The sequence below is a fragment of the Musca autumnalis genome, unplaced genomic scaffold, assembly GCF_047663935.1.
Source record: "Musca autumnalis isolate F117 unplaced genomic scaffold, ASM4766393v1 scaffold_2, whole genome shotgun sequence".
In the NCBI taxonomy this organism is placed as follows: domain Eukaryota; kingdom Metazoa; phylum Arthropoda; class Insecta; order Diptera; family Muscidae; genus Musca; species Musca autumnalis.
In genome coordinates this window covers 176311049-176324872 of record NW_027411755.1, presented here as the reverse complement: position 1 = coordinate 176324872, position 13824 = coordinate 176311049, and the positions used below count along the sequence as shown (strand labels likewise).

At 37.8% G+C, this 13824-nt stretch overlaps 1 protein-coding gene across 1 annotated transcript in view; it reads left to right on the top strand.

Moving 5' to 3' along the window:
- Window positions 1-11545, top strand: part of LOC141394893 (uncharacterized) — a 40241-nt gene extending 28696 nt beyond the window's left edge. The window contains exons 2-3 of the mRNA XM_073970038.1: window positions 4142-4957; window positions 10036-11545. Of these exons, the coding sequence (XP_073826139.1) occupies window positions 4142-4957; window positions 10036-10244 (1025 nt within the window). The 3' untranslated portion in view covers window positions 10245-11545. The remainder of the gene's footprint in view (window positions 1-4141; window positions 4958-10035) is intronic.
- The last annotated feature ends 2279 nt before the right edge of the window (window positions 11546-13824 follow it).

Below are 13824 nucleotides of genomic sequence, written 5' to 3'. Positions count from 1 at the left end.
TGTACGTGAGGATTTTTCCTTAAGATAAGCGTAAACAGGATTTCGCAAATCGATAGCATTTCAGTGCGCTAGTTTAAATATGCTTTTATAGTTATCAGAGCAAACATGTTCTGCTTCACGTGCCTTGAGTGTCAAAGATCTGCTTGTCGTTCTATAACGGTAAGAATTTTTGGATCTCTCACCCACATCTACAGCGATTATTTCAAGCACTTACAAGCGATATGGCAATCGCACATATCTTCAATTCCATTATGTGGAATATAAATACAGACTTTTATGTATGTATAACAATTAGCTGATATCTCGTGCTGCCTAGCTATTGCTCTTGAGATATACCTTTGGTAACAGGTTGTTATATTGATCAACTTGTTGTTACCATTTATTGATCATGCGGAATGCTATAAAGTGGAAGTAATAAAAATTAACTATTTTTAACAATTCTAGTGTTATAAAAAAAACTTATGGCCTACACTTGACTACATCGGTTTTTTCGCAGTCTTGAGCATATCTAAAGAGTTTTATTACCCTACGAATGTGCGTTTAGTCAGTTTCTAAGGAAGTAAATTATGTGTTGTACCCACTTGACAAATGTCTTGTGAAAAAACAAAGTAGAAAGCACCAATGTGCACAAAGAAATAATTTCTTGGGGAACCCTCGAGACCAAATATAATTTTTTTTGGTGTGGTATGCGTCCCCTAGTCATTCTGCCAGTGGGAAGGAGGCAGCTCAATACCATTTACTATACCGATATCGGCCGGCTGTTACAACTCGTGGTTCCTACGAACGTCGGTCAACGTCATCGTCAACGCACATTGATCCATAAACCTTTTGAATCATTTTTCTCTCAAACACACCAAGTTTTACCTCATCTGCATAGGTGGTATGTGTCGATCTGTTTTTCGTGAATCTTCTCTAGGTGCTAATGTGGTGCAATGGTAAGCACATCCGCCTTGTACTCTGAATACCCGGAATCGAATCCCAGATCGGGCAAAAAACTTCATCATTTTCAACTACCCCTTAGCGTAATACAAGCGACGTTTCCTGAGTATCCAATCCTTGTAAAACATCTCTAGAAGCGGTGTGGTAAGCACGTCCCATATCAGTGAGCTAATTTTAATTGGGGTGCACTCAGAAAAGCTCATAGAAGCATCGCAGAAGCACCCTTTCATTCAAAAAGTGTTCACAGAAGCACCCTTTCATTCAAAAAGGGTTCACAGAAGCACCCTTTCATTCAAAAAGGGTTCACAGAAGCACCCTTTCATTCAAAAAGGGTTCACAGAAGCACCCTTTCATTCAAAAAGGGTTCACAGAAGCACCCTTTCATTCAAAAAGGGTTCACAGAAGCACCCTTTCATTCAAAAAGGGTTCACAGAAGCACCCTTTCATTCAAAAAGGGTTCACAGAAGCACCCTTTCATTCAAAAAGGGTTCACAGAAGCACCCCTTCATTCAAAAAGGGTTCACAGAAGCATCCTTTCATTCAAAAAGGGTTCATAGAAGCACCCTTTCATTCAGAAAGGCTCCATAGAAGCACCCATTCATTCAGAAAGGGTACATAGAAGCACCCATTCATTCAGAAAGGTTTCATAGACGCACCCTTTCCTTAGAAAGGGTCGATAGGATCACTCTTTTCTCAGAAAGGGTCGATAGGAGCACTCTTTTCTCAAAAAGGGTCGATAGGAGCACTCTTTCATTTAGAAAGTTTTCAAAGAAGCAGCCTTTCTTCAAGAAAGGGCCCACAAAAGCACCATTTCTTTCAGAAAGGCTCCACAAAAGCACCCTTTCATTCAGAAAGGGTTCATAGAAGCACCCATTCATTCAGAAAGGGTTCATAGAAGCACCCATTCATTCAGAAAGGGTTCATAGAAGCACCCATTCATTCAGAAAGGGTACATAGAAGCACCCATTCATTCAGAAAGGGTTCCTAGAAGCACCCATTCATTCAGAAAGGGTTCAAAGAAGCACCCTTTCATTCAGAAAGGGTTCATAGAAGCAGCCTTTCATTCAGAATGGGTTCACAGACGCACCCTTTCATTCAGAAGCAGCCTTTCATTCAGAAAGGGTTCAAAGGAGCACCCTTTCATTCAGAAAGGGTTCATAGAAGCAGCCTTTCATTCTGAAAGGGTTCATAGAAGCAACCTTTCTTTCAGAAAGGGTTCATAGAAGCAACCTTTCTTTCAGAAAGGGTTCATAGAAGCATCCTTGCATTCAGAAATGGTTCAAAGCAGCACCCTTTCATTCAGAAATGGTTCATAGAAGCACCCTTTCATTCAGAAAGGGTTCATAGAAGCCCCCTTTCATTCAGAAAGGGTTCATAGAAGCACACTTTCATTCAGAAAGGGTTCATAGAAGCACCCTTTCATTCAGAAAGGGTTCGCAGAAGCTCCCCTTCATTCGGAAATTGTTCATAGAAACATCCTTTCATTCAGAAAGGAGTCATAGAAGCACCATTTCCTTCAAAAAGGATTCATTGAAGCACGCATTCATTCTGAAAGGGTTCACAGAAGCATTCTTTCATTAGGAAACGGTTCATAGAAGCATCCTTTCATTCAGAAAGCTTTCATAGAAGCACCCTTTCCTCAGAAAGGGTCGATAGGAGCACTCCTTCATTCAGAAAGGGTCCATAGAAGGAGCCTTTCTTGAAGAAAGGGTCCATAGAAGCACATTTTCTTTAAGAAATGCTCCATAAAAGCACAATTTTTGTTAGAAAGGATCCATATAAGTACCCTTTCTTTTAGAAAGGGTCCATAAAAGCAACCTTTCTCTCAGAAAGGGCCCATAGAAGCAACCTTTCTCTCAGAAAGGGCCCATAGAAACACATTTTCTTTCAGATAGAGTCTTCTATGGACAAGGGTGCTTCTATAGAGCCTTTCCCATAGACCCTTTCCTATAGAAAGGGTGATTCCATAGACCCTTTCCCATAGAAAGCGTGATTCCATAGACTCTTTTCCATAGAAACGGTGATTCCATAGACCCTTTTCCATAGAAAGGGTGCATCATTGGAACATTTCCCTAAGAAGGGGTACTTTTATGGATCGTTTCCTTCCCAATTCTTGCATTAAAATCTTCTATAACAGTCTTAATGACATGACCAGGACTGCGGTCATATGCTCTCTAGGCACTCGTAGAATATATCCTTCGTCTGTTCATTTTTCTTTTCGGCCGCGACATGGCCATAGATGAGACTCATCTTAAAAAACTTTTCTTTCATATAAATTGTGGAAATTCGATCACCAATCGGAGTTAAATTGGACCTACTCTGGACATTCAGATTCGCAGATCATGGTCCTTAAAAAGTGGCGGATTCGTCATATTTAAAGTGTTTTTTTTCTCTTTCTATTCTTTCATAGGGAACTTCAAATGTTAAAGCAAATTGGGATGTGACTGGATTTGCGCCGGTCACAAACTGTTACCCTGACAGAAGAACGAAAACACTTGCAACGCCTCATTTTAAAATCATCAACATTTTAATTAATAAACAAATTTATTTATCCGGTAGTTCAAAGCGCATTTGTAATTTCATACTTCTTTCTCTAGAGAACATCTTCCCTTTCTACGTACGTTTATGGACGGGGTTTTTTTCCAGAGTTACGTATCGCTTAATAACATTTACATTTTTATGAAGACCATAAATTATTTATTCGATTTGACAGTTAAAATAATTAACCGACGTTAATAAAAATCAAATGAGAATGGAAAAAAATATTCCAATGAATAAATGAAGATGATTTGCATTGATATGATATGTAAATATGTATGTATGTCGGTTTATTTGTTTGTATAATAATTAATCGTGAGTTTAGAAATTGTTTAAACATTCGCGTCTCAAATGGTGTTTAGCGATAATTATTTGCAATTAATTAGTATGAAATATTAAAGGAATATTTATGTGTGCCTAAAAGTATGCTTTAATATTTTTAAAGGGCAGCTGCAATTAGTCAAAGCAAAGCAATGGCACAATAATTTCACTTCAATTTATCAAAAAATTGTACGCAATGAGTTTATATTAAATGTAAATACCTATATTATAATTATATATTATATATAATTACATTATTAAATATTTTATATTGAATATTTTTTTAAATAGTAAATCCATATTAATCAGAAAAAAACGTTTACCCTCTTATCTCTACTTCCAGTCTGCCAAGGTCAATTACAATGTTATGTATGTGAAAATTGTCCGGATCCAACAATAGAGGAAATACCAATGGTAACCTGTGATGAAGATTACTTTACGGATACAAGTACCACCGATTTTACAACTATGAGCAGTACGGATTATACGCCACCGATGACCATGACTACCGAGAGTAGCAGCAGCATCACAACGGAGAGTAGTTCTGCTGTTACCACGGAGGGTATTACAATGGAAGAAACAACAATTCCATCAACAGAACAAATGACTTCACCAACTACCACAACAACAACAAGTAGTACTACAACAACCACAACGGAAGCTTCCACCACAACTACAGAACTTTCTACAACAACTGAAGAACCTACCACAACTAGCACAACAACCACCACCACGGAAGATCCTACCACCACCTCCACAACAACAACACCAACTACAACAAGCACAACAACAGAAGAACCTACCACCACCACCTCCACAACAACTACAACAACAGAAATGACTACTACAACAGTGTTTCAACCCACAACTACTACAGTGGCTCAACCACCAACACCCACAACATTGTTCCCAGCCACATCAGTACCCACACCACCCAACACCGGTACCGTTAGACCCATTATTGATGCCCAGTCATCGGATAGCAATGCAACACAAACTGATGCCGCCGCCGCCACGCCACAAGATGATGTTGTGCAAAATGTTACACTTCAAGATAAATTGTCCAATAAGAATTATGTCAATGCAGCTGCATTCAGACATCGTCAATTGCGTTCCGTTCCCGACTACACATTCCATTGTTATAAAGTTAAAGCTAGTGGTAAGTAATCGAAATGGGAATCTTAAGCATTGATTTTTTTTTTGCAGAGAATCTGGAAGAGATTTAACAACCTTGTGGTGAACTATGAGATGAAGGTGAACAACAAACGTTATATGTAATCCCACCACAGTCTTGGAGTAATTTTCGACCAAAGCCGACATCTAGCAATTATTAGTGTTTCTTTTTTTTTCATTATGACAGCGCCAAAGTGACTCGGAATGCCATCTCCGAACCCTTTTGGCTCGTGTGGCGATAGTGAAGAACCCCGGGCCATGGATCTGTTCCGTTTGTCAGATACGCATCCACTACATGACAAATCAGTGAGATGTAATAGATGCAGAGAAGGGGTGCTCTGGTCTTAACCACCTCCAATTTTGTCATCGATTTCATTCAATAAAGGGTCTATAGAAGCACCGTTTCTTTCAGAAAGGGACTATAGAAGCACCGTTTCTTTCAGAAAGGGACTATAGAAGCACCCTTACTTTCAGAAAGAGGCTATAGAAGCACCATTACTTTCAGAAAGAGTCAATAGAAGCACCCTTTCTTCAAAAAGTTTCTTCAGAAACACCGATTCAATCAAAAATGGTCTTCAGAAAAACCGATTCTTTCAGAAAGGGTATCAGAAAGGGTTTATGTAGGCACCCATTCTTTCAAACAGGTTTTATAGAAGCACACTTTCTTTCAGAAAGGATCTATAGAAGCACCCCTTCTATCAAAGAGGGTATATAGAAGCACCCTTTTCATCTGAAAAGGTCCAGGGAAGAACTCTTTCCTTCAGAAAGGATCTATGAAGCGCCCATTCTATGAAGCGCCCTTTCTTTCAGAAAAATTTATAGAAGCATCCCTTCTTTCAGAAAGGGTCTACAGAAGCACCGATTCTTTCAGAAAGGGTCTTTAGAAGCACGCTTTCTTTGAGAAAGGTTTATAGAAGCACCGATTCCTTTAGAAAGGTTCTATAGAAGAACCATCTCTTTCAGAAAGGTTCTATAGAAGCACCATCTCTTTCAGAAAGGGTGTATAGAAGCACCCTTTCTTTTAGAAAGGTGTATAAAAACACCCTTTCTTTCAGGAAGGGTCTATAGAAGCACCCTTTCTTTCAAGAAGGGTCTATAGAAGCACCCTTTTTTCAGGAAGGGTCTGTAGAAGCACCCTTTCTTTCAGGAAGGGTCTATAGAAGCAACTTTTCTTTCAGGAAGGGTCTATAGAAACAACTTTTCTTTCAGGAAGGGTCTCCTTTCTTTCAGGAAGGGTCTATAGAAGCAACTTTTCTTTCAGGAAGGGTCTCCTTTCTTTCAGGAAGGGTCTATAGAAGAACCCTTACTTTAAGAAAGGGGCTATAGAAGCACCCTTTCTTTCAGAAAGGGGCTATAGAAGCACCCTTTCTTTCAGGAAGGGTCTATAGAAGCACCCTTTCTTTCAGGAAGGGTCTATAGAAGCACCCTTTCTTTTGGAAAGGGTCTATTGAAGCACCCTTTCTTTTGGAAAGGGTCTATAGAAGCACCCTTTTTTTTGGAAAGGGTCTATAGAAGCACCCTTTCTTTTGGAAAGGGTCTATAGAAGAACCCTTTCTTTTGGAAAGGGTCTATAGAAGCACCCTTTCTTTTGGAAAGGGTCTATAGAAGCACCCTTTCTTTTGGAAAGGGTCTATAGAAGCACCCTTTCTTTTGGAAAGGGTCTATAGAAGCACCCTTTCTTTTGGAAAGGGTCTATAGAAGCACCCTTTCTTTTGGAAAGGGTCTATAGAAGCACCCTTTCTTTTGGAAAGGGTCTATAGAAGCACCCTTTCTTTTGGAAAGGGTCTATAGAAGCACCCTTTCTTTTGGAAAGGGTCTATAGAAGCACCCTTTCTTTTGGAAAGGGTCTATAGAAGCACCCTTTCTTTTGGAAAGGGTCTATAGAAGCACCCTTTCTTTTGGAAAGGGTCTATAGAAGCACCCTTTCTTTTGGAAAGGGTCTATAGAAGCACCCTTTCTTTTGGAAAGGGTCTATAGAAGCACCCTTTCTTTTGGAAAGGGTCTATAGAAGCACCCTTTCTTTTGGAAAGGGTCTATAGAAGCACCCTTTCTTTTGGAAAGGGTCTATAGAAGCACCCTTTCTTTTGGAAAGGGTCTATAGAAGCACCCTTTCTTTTGGAAAGTGTCTATAGAAGCACCCTTTCTTTTGGAAAGGGTCTATAGAAGCACCCTTTCTTTTGGAAAGGGTCTATAGAAGCACCCTTTCTTTTGGAAAGGGTCTATAGAAGCACCCTTTCTTTAAGAAAGGGTCTATAGAAGCACCCTTTCTTTAAGAAAGGGTCTATAGAAGCACCCTTTCTTTAAGAAAGGGTCTATAGAAGCACCCTTTCTTTAAGAAAGGGTCTATAGAAGCACCCTTTCTTTAAGAAAGGGTCTATAGAAGCACCCTTTCTTTAAGAAAGGGTCTATAGAAGCACCCTTTCTTTAAGAAAGGGTCTATAGAAGCACCCTTTCTTTAAGAAAAGGTCTATAGAAGCACCCTTTCTTTAAGAAAAGGTCTATAGAAGCACCCTTTCTTTAAGAAAGGGTCTATAGAAGCACCCTTTCTTTAAGAAAAGGGGTATAGAAGCACCCTTTCTTTAAGAAAGGGTCTATAGAAGCACCCTTTCTTTAAGAAAGGGTCTATAGAAGCACCCTTTCTTTAAGAAAGGGTCTATAGAAGCACCCTTTCTTTAAGAAAAGGTCTATAGAAGCACCCTTTCTTTAAGAAAGGGTCTATAGAAGCACCCTTTCTTTAAGAAAGGGTCTATAGAAGCACCCTTTCTTTAAGAAAGGGTCTTTAGAAGCACCCTTTCTTTAAGAAAGGGTCTATAGAAGCACCCTTTCTTTAAGAAAGGGTCTATAGAAGCACCCTTTCTTTAAGAAAATGTCTATAGAAGCACCCTCTCTTTAAGAAAGGGTCTATAGAAGCACCCTTTCTTTAAGAAAATGTCTATAGAAGCACCCTTTCTTTAAGAAAATGTCTATAGAAGCACCCTCTCTTTAAGAAAGGGTCTATAGAAGCACCCTTTCTTTAAGAAAAGGTCTATAGAAGCACCCTTTCTTTAAGAAAAGGTCTATAGAAGCACCCTTTCTTTAAGAAAGGGTCTATAGAAGCACCCTTTCTTTAAGAAAAGGTCTATAGAAGCACCCTTTCTTTAAGAAAGGGTCTATAGAAGCACCCTTTCTTTAAGAAAGGGTCTATAGAAGCACCCTTTCTTTAAGAAAGGGTCTATAGAAGCACCCTTTCTTTAAGAAAAGGTCTATAGAAGCACCCTTTCTTTAAGAAAGGGTCTATAGAAGCACCCTTTCTTTAAGAAAGGGTCTATAGAAGCACCCTTTCTTTAAGAAAGGGTCTTTAGAAGCACCCTTTCTTTAAGAAAGGGTCTATAGAAGCACCCTTTCTTTAAGAAAGGGTCTATAGAAGCACCCTTTCTTTAAGAAAGGGTCTATAGAAGCACCCTTTCTTTAAGAAAATGTCTATAGAAGCACCCTCTCTTTAAGAAAGGGTCTATAGAAGCACCCTTTCTTTAAGAAAATGTCTATAGAAGCACCCTCTCTTTAAGAAAGGGTCTATAGAAGCACCCTTTCTTTAAGAAAGGGTCTATAGAAGCACCCTTTCTTTAAGAAAGGGTCTATAGAAGCACCCTTTCTTTAAGAAAGGGTCTATAGAAGTACCCTTTCTTTAAAAAGGGTCTATAGAAGGAAGCACCATTTCTTTAAGAAAGGGTCTATAGAAGCACCCTTTCTTCAAAAAGGGTCTATAGAAGCACCCTTTCTTCAGAAAGGGTCTATAGAAGCACCCTTTCTTCAGAAAGGGTCTATAGAAGCACCCTTTCTTCAGAAAGGGTCTATAGAAGCACCCTTTCTTCAGAAAGGGTCTATAGAAGCACCCTTTCTTCAGAAAGGGTCTATAGAAGCACCCTTTCTTCAGAAAGGGTTTATAGAAGCACCCTTTCTTTCGGAAAGGATCTATAGAATCACCCCTTTTTTAGAACGGGGCTATAGAAGCACCCTTTCTTTCAAATAGAAGCACACTTTATTTCAGATAGGGTCTATAACAATACCCTTTCTCTCTAGAATAAATCTTTCTTCAGAAAGGATCTATTGAATTACCCTTTTTTCAAAACGGGGCTATAGAAGCACCCTTCCTTTCAAAAAGTGTCTATAGAAGCACACTTTATTTCAGAAAGGGTGTATAGATGCACCCTTTCTTTTAGAAAGGGGCTTCAGAATGACCGAGTTTTTCAGAAACGGTGTTCAGAAGCACCGAATTTTTCAGAAAGGTTCTATAGAAACACCCTTTCTTTCAGAAAGGATCTATAGAAGCACTCTTTTTTCAGAAAGGATCTATAGAAGCACCCTTTCTTTCAGAAAGCATCAGAAGCACCCCTTCTTTCAGAAAAGGTATACAGAAGCACCATTTCATCCAGAAAGGGTCTATAGAAGCACCATTTCTTTAGAAAGGGTCTATAGAAACACCCTTTCTTTCAGAAAAGGTCTATAGAGGCGCGCTTTCTTTCAGAAAGGGTCTTAAGAAACACCGATTCTTTCAGAAACGTCGATTCTTTCCGAAAGGGTCTATAGAAGCCCCTTTCTTTGAGAAAGGGCATATAGAAGCACCCTTTTAGAAAGGATCCATAGAAGCACCCTTTCATGCAGGAAGGGTCTGTAAAAGCAACCTTTCTTTCAGCATCCTTTCTTCCTCAAAGAAGACTAAATATCAAATTTAAGCCATTTTGGTAAGATAACGTGGCTGAATCCTTAAAAATACCGAAAATCGGGAGGGACCGTTATATGGAGGCTATATCAAAACCTGGATCGGTTCTGACAAATTTCTTGGGAGAAGTTTTGTAGCTCCAAAGAACACCAAATGCCAAATTTCGACCATTTTGGTGCAGTAATGAGGTTAAAACTATTAAAATATCGAAAATCGAATGGTGTCGTTTTATGGGGTACTGGCATATTTCTAGGAGTCAAATATTCGTCTTGACTCAAAGACAATTCCTATGGAGAATTGGATTATTTATTTTCATTTCAAGTAAAATGTCCAATTTATGATTTTGTTTTTTTTTTATTTTTCAGTTAATGGCACGATGGTCACAAATCGCGGTTGCGCTCGTGTCAAAACCATGGAATCGGTATGCGGACAGTATAAAGAACAACATCCAGCCCAACAGCTTAATAAATGTTATCCTTGTTCCAATAACCGTTGCAATGGTAGCACCGCAATCAGTGTATCCATTTCAGCGCTAGTGTTAGCTTTAGTAGCTGTACTGCTACAATGGCAATAAGGGAGAGGTGGTGTAAAGGGAAATTCGATAAAGTCAACGAATTCATATCCAAAAAATACAAAGTATTTCTTTAATATAAATATACAGTTTTTTGTTTGTTTTAAGAAAAAAAAAATAGTTATTCCATTTAGGTTTTCAAAATTGTTATTCCACATAAAACACAAGAACTATAGCAGCTACAATGTGCTTCTATGTGCAGTTATATATAGAAAATATTTGATCAGGTCTTAGGTCTTAAGTAAAAAATTATGTGAATCTATTGTGCTTAAAATTTCCATGAGAATATTTTCCCTTTTTCTAACTTCCTGTTTTCCAAATGTAATGAAAAGGAGAAAATTTGATGCACACCGGGAAAGAAATTTCCGTCACAAGAAAATCTATTTTTGAGAATATAATATGTATTGTTACTATTGTATGTAGAAAGTATTTTATGTAGAAGTATGTATTGTTTCTGTATTCATGTATTTGTATATATTTATATGTATTTGTATATGTATTTCTATATAATGTTCTACAAAATATGATTCAGGTGATAATATTCTTTCTTTCTCTGTGTGCAGGTAATTGTGAGCATTTCGGAATTAAAATATAAAATATTTTTGTTGGAAAATATGACAAATATTTACAGGATATTTTGTATGCGGGGAAAATATTTTCTAGGAAATTTTATTTGAAATAGATTTGCTAAAACAAACACATAGTATAGGACAGGTACAATCCCGCTTCATTTTGTAAGTTTTCGGAACAAAATTGTTATTGTATTTATAACCTTCTAAGAAAAACAACATATTGTGTTAGTGAGTGTTGGCTAAACTATGATGTCCGTTGTCCATTTAAATGGACCCAGGATTTTGGTTTGGGTTCAACATCTGTAGCACATGGAGGCCAACAAACGCAACGATACACAAAAACCAACAACATTAAATTAAAGAACAACGATAACAACAACACATTCGAATTATATACATACAAAAATAGATATTTTTAAATAAATATACATACATACATATTTAGGTAATTGCATAAATACTTATGTAATTAAAACCTGCATACATATTTACATTCTCGTACATAGCTACGTCGTATCTATCCACTTAGATGTGTATGATTTTTGTTATTTGTTGTAAGTTTTTAGTTATACTTTAAGTATTTGATTAAAAATATAAAAAAACACAATAAACAATTTATTAAACATGTTAAAACAGAAGAATTGTTAAAATCTCATTTTAAGATAATTCATTAATTTTAATTGTAATTACAGTTAAGAATTTAATATAAATAAATTCAAAAAAATGCCAAAATTAATGTTTTTTTATTTATAAACACTTGTAACAAATCAGACTTGAACCTTATTATATTCAAGCAGGTCAGCATAGGAATATAGTTACGGTGACCAATATTTTTGAATGAAAATAGAGTACACATACGAGGGCTACTACATAAGTTTCTGGGTTTCAATGCCAGGCCTCATTTACCATTTCCATTGGAAAGCTTAACATTTTCTAGCATAAGCGTACTCAGTACGGTTTGACGTACCACGTATTACGTTTTTTACAGGACTTGAAGAATTAATTTGGAAAAAAATGTGGAATTTACTTGTGAACATTTTCGTCCGACCATTTTTCACAATTTTCTACGTGATGACCACGCGGTGAAGCAACATCCTATAGTTAGTAGTCAATAGGGTTTCGTAGCCTGAGTTGGAGTCGAGCAATTATGCTGTAGTCGGAGACTGAGTCGAAAAAATAACTTGGCTCCAACTCCGGGCCACAATTTTTTCAACATTTATCAAAAACGAATTTCAAGAACTTTATTGGTCCAATTAATACTCTAACGCAAACTTGTATTATGTATTTTTATTATAATTGTAGATGTTTTAAACAAGGAAGTTTTGTAGTAGTATTATATTCGACAAAAGTTATTTTCAAGGAACACCGCAGAAAATGGCCAACTTATTGGAAAAATTTGGAAAATTTTGTATATTTTATTCATTGAGTGCTGTTAGAAATTATCCTCAGAGTCGACTCCGAAATCGGAGTCGAAACAAAAATGGTTCGACTCCGAAACTTTGGTAGTCACACGTAAAAGGTTTTCCGTAAAGTAAATTGAGTTTTTGTGAAATTAATTGTAGAGGAGCTCTATCCTTCCCGCTCTCCACCAAACATTCAATATATTTTACGGCAAACTTTGTACGTCCAAGACAAACTACATCATTTGTACAAAATCTACAGCCACTCTGTTCACCACATGGACAGCGCAGTTTGGACGTGAGTTGAATGTCGTGTCGTCGGTAGCAGAATTCCGACCACAAACTGCCCTAAAATTTTAGGGGTCACATTCGACACTACATTCACGTCGTGCGCACATGCCACAGCTATCTGCGACAAGTTGAAAAGTAGGAACAAGGTCCTCAAGTCCCTGGCCGGCAGCACTTGGGGTGCAGATAAAGAAACCTTGTTGACCACATATAACGCGATAGGTCGGTCTGTGGTAAGCTATGCGGCTCCAGTCTGGTCCCCGAGATTGTGTGATTCGAACTGGAAAAAGATTCAAACTTGCCAGAATGCAGCCCTGAGAACAGCGACATGGTGCCTCCTCAAATCTTCAGTGGACCATCTACATGAGGAGGCAAAAATTCTTCCTGTAAAGCAACACAATGAGATGCTTTCGTTGCAGTACCTGCTTGGATGTTATCGTGTGAGCCATCCCAATCACCATCTTGTGGGTAGGCCCGGCCCAATCAGGGAGATCAGGAAGGATATCCATGCTCTAGAGGGAGTGGTCCAACGATACAGGAGAGAACCCCTAGATCAACAAGCATATCAAGCAGGATTGAATAGCATTCACACGGACGCAGTTGCCAAGGCCTTAAGCAATTATAGTGTGAATAAAGTACTCGGAGTACATCCTCCATCTATCGCAGCTGAGGAGCGCACAGTGTCACGACCGTGGCCAAAAATGGTAAAAACTAAATACTTCGTTGAACAAATTTATTGATGGGGAGTGATAGAAAACATATTAATTAAGAAGAATCTGAATTTTGATACTGATACGTGAAGTAGTTTTTGCTATATGAGGATTTAAATCCAACAATTTTAGTTAATACGTATTTTTGTGTGTTTTTTCTAAAATTAATAAATTATATTATGCGTTAATATTTAAAATTTAAAAGTAACGGTCGCTGCATAAATGGTTCCTAAGTTCTCTTGGGATGTAATAAACTTGGCTACACCTTTGTTTGCATGTAAATATTAATCATATGGTGTTTACATTTACCCAAACATGTATTACTAAGTTTATTAATTTTCTGAAGCAAATTTTAAATTGAGTGGAGTGGGAAAAAAATTGTATAAAAGTGTATATCGATATTTTTTGCTGTATGAGTAGTAAAAAGTGAGTACTTCAAATACATAAAGGTCCCAGCTGCAGATGTTTGCAGACGAATGTGTCACTTCTCTTTTTCAGCGACCACCTCACTGAGAGGATACCCCCTTTTTTAACAAATCGTTTTGCGGTGTTGGCTATAGCCCGAAAACGAATGAACCGATCATCATATATTTTTGTGGGCTTATTAAGTACC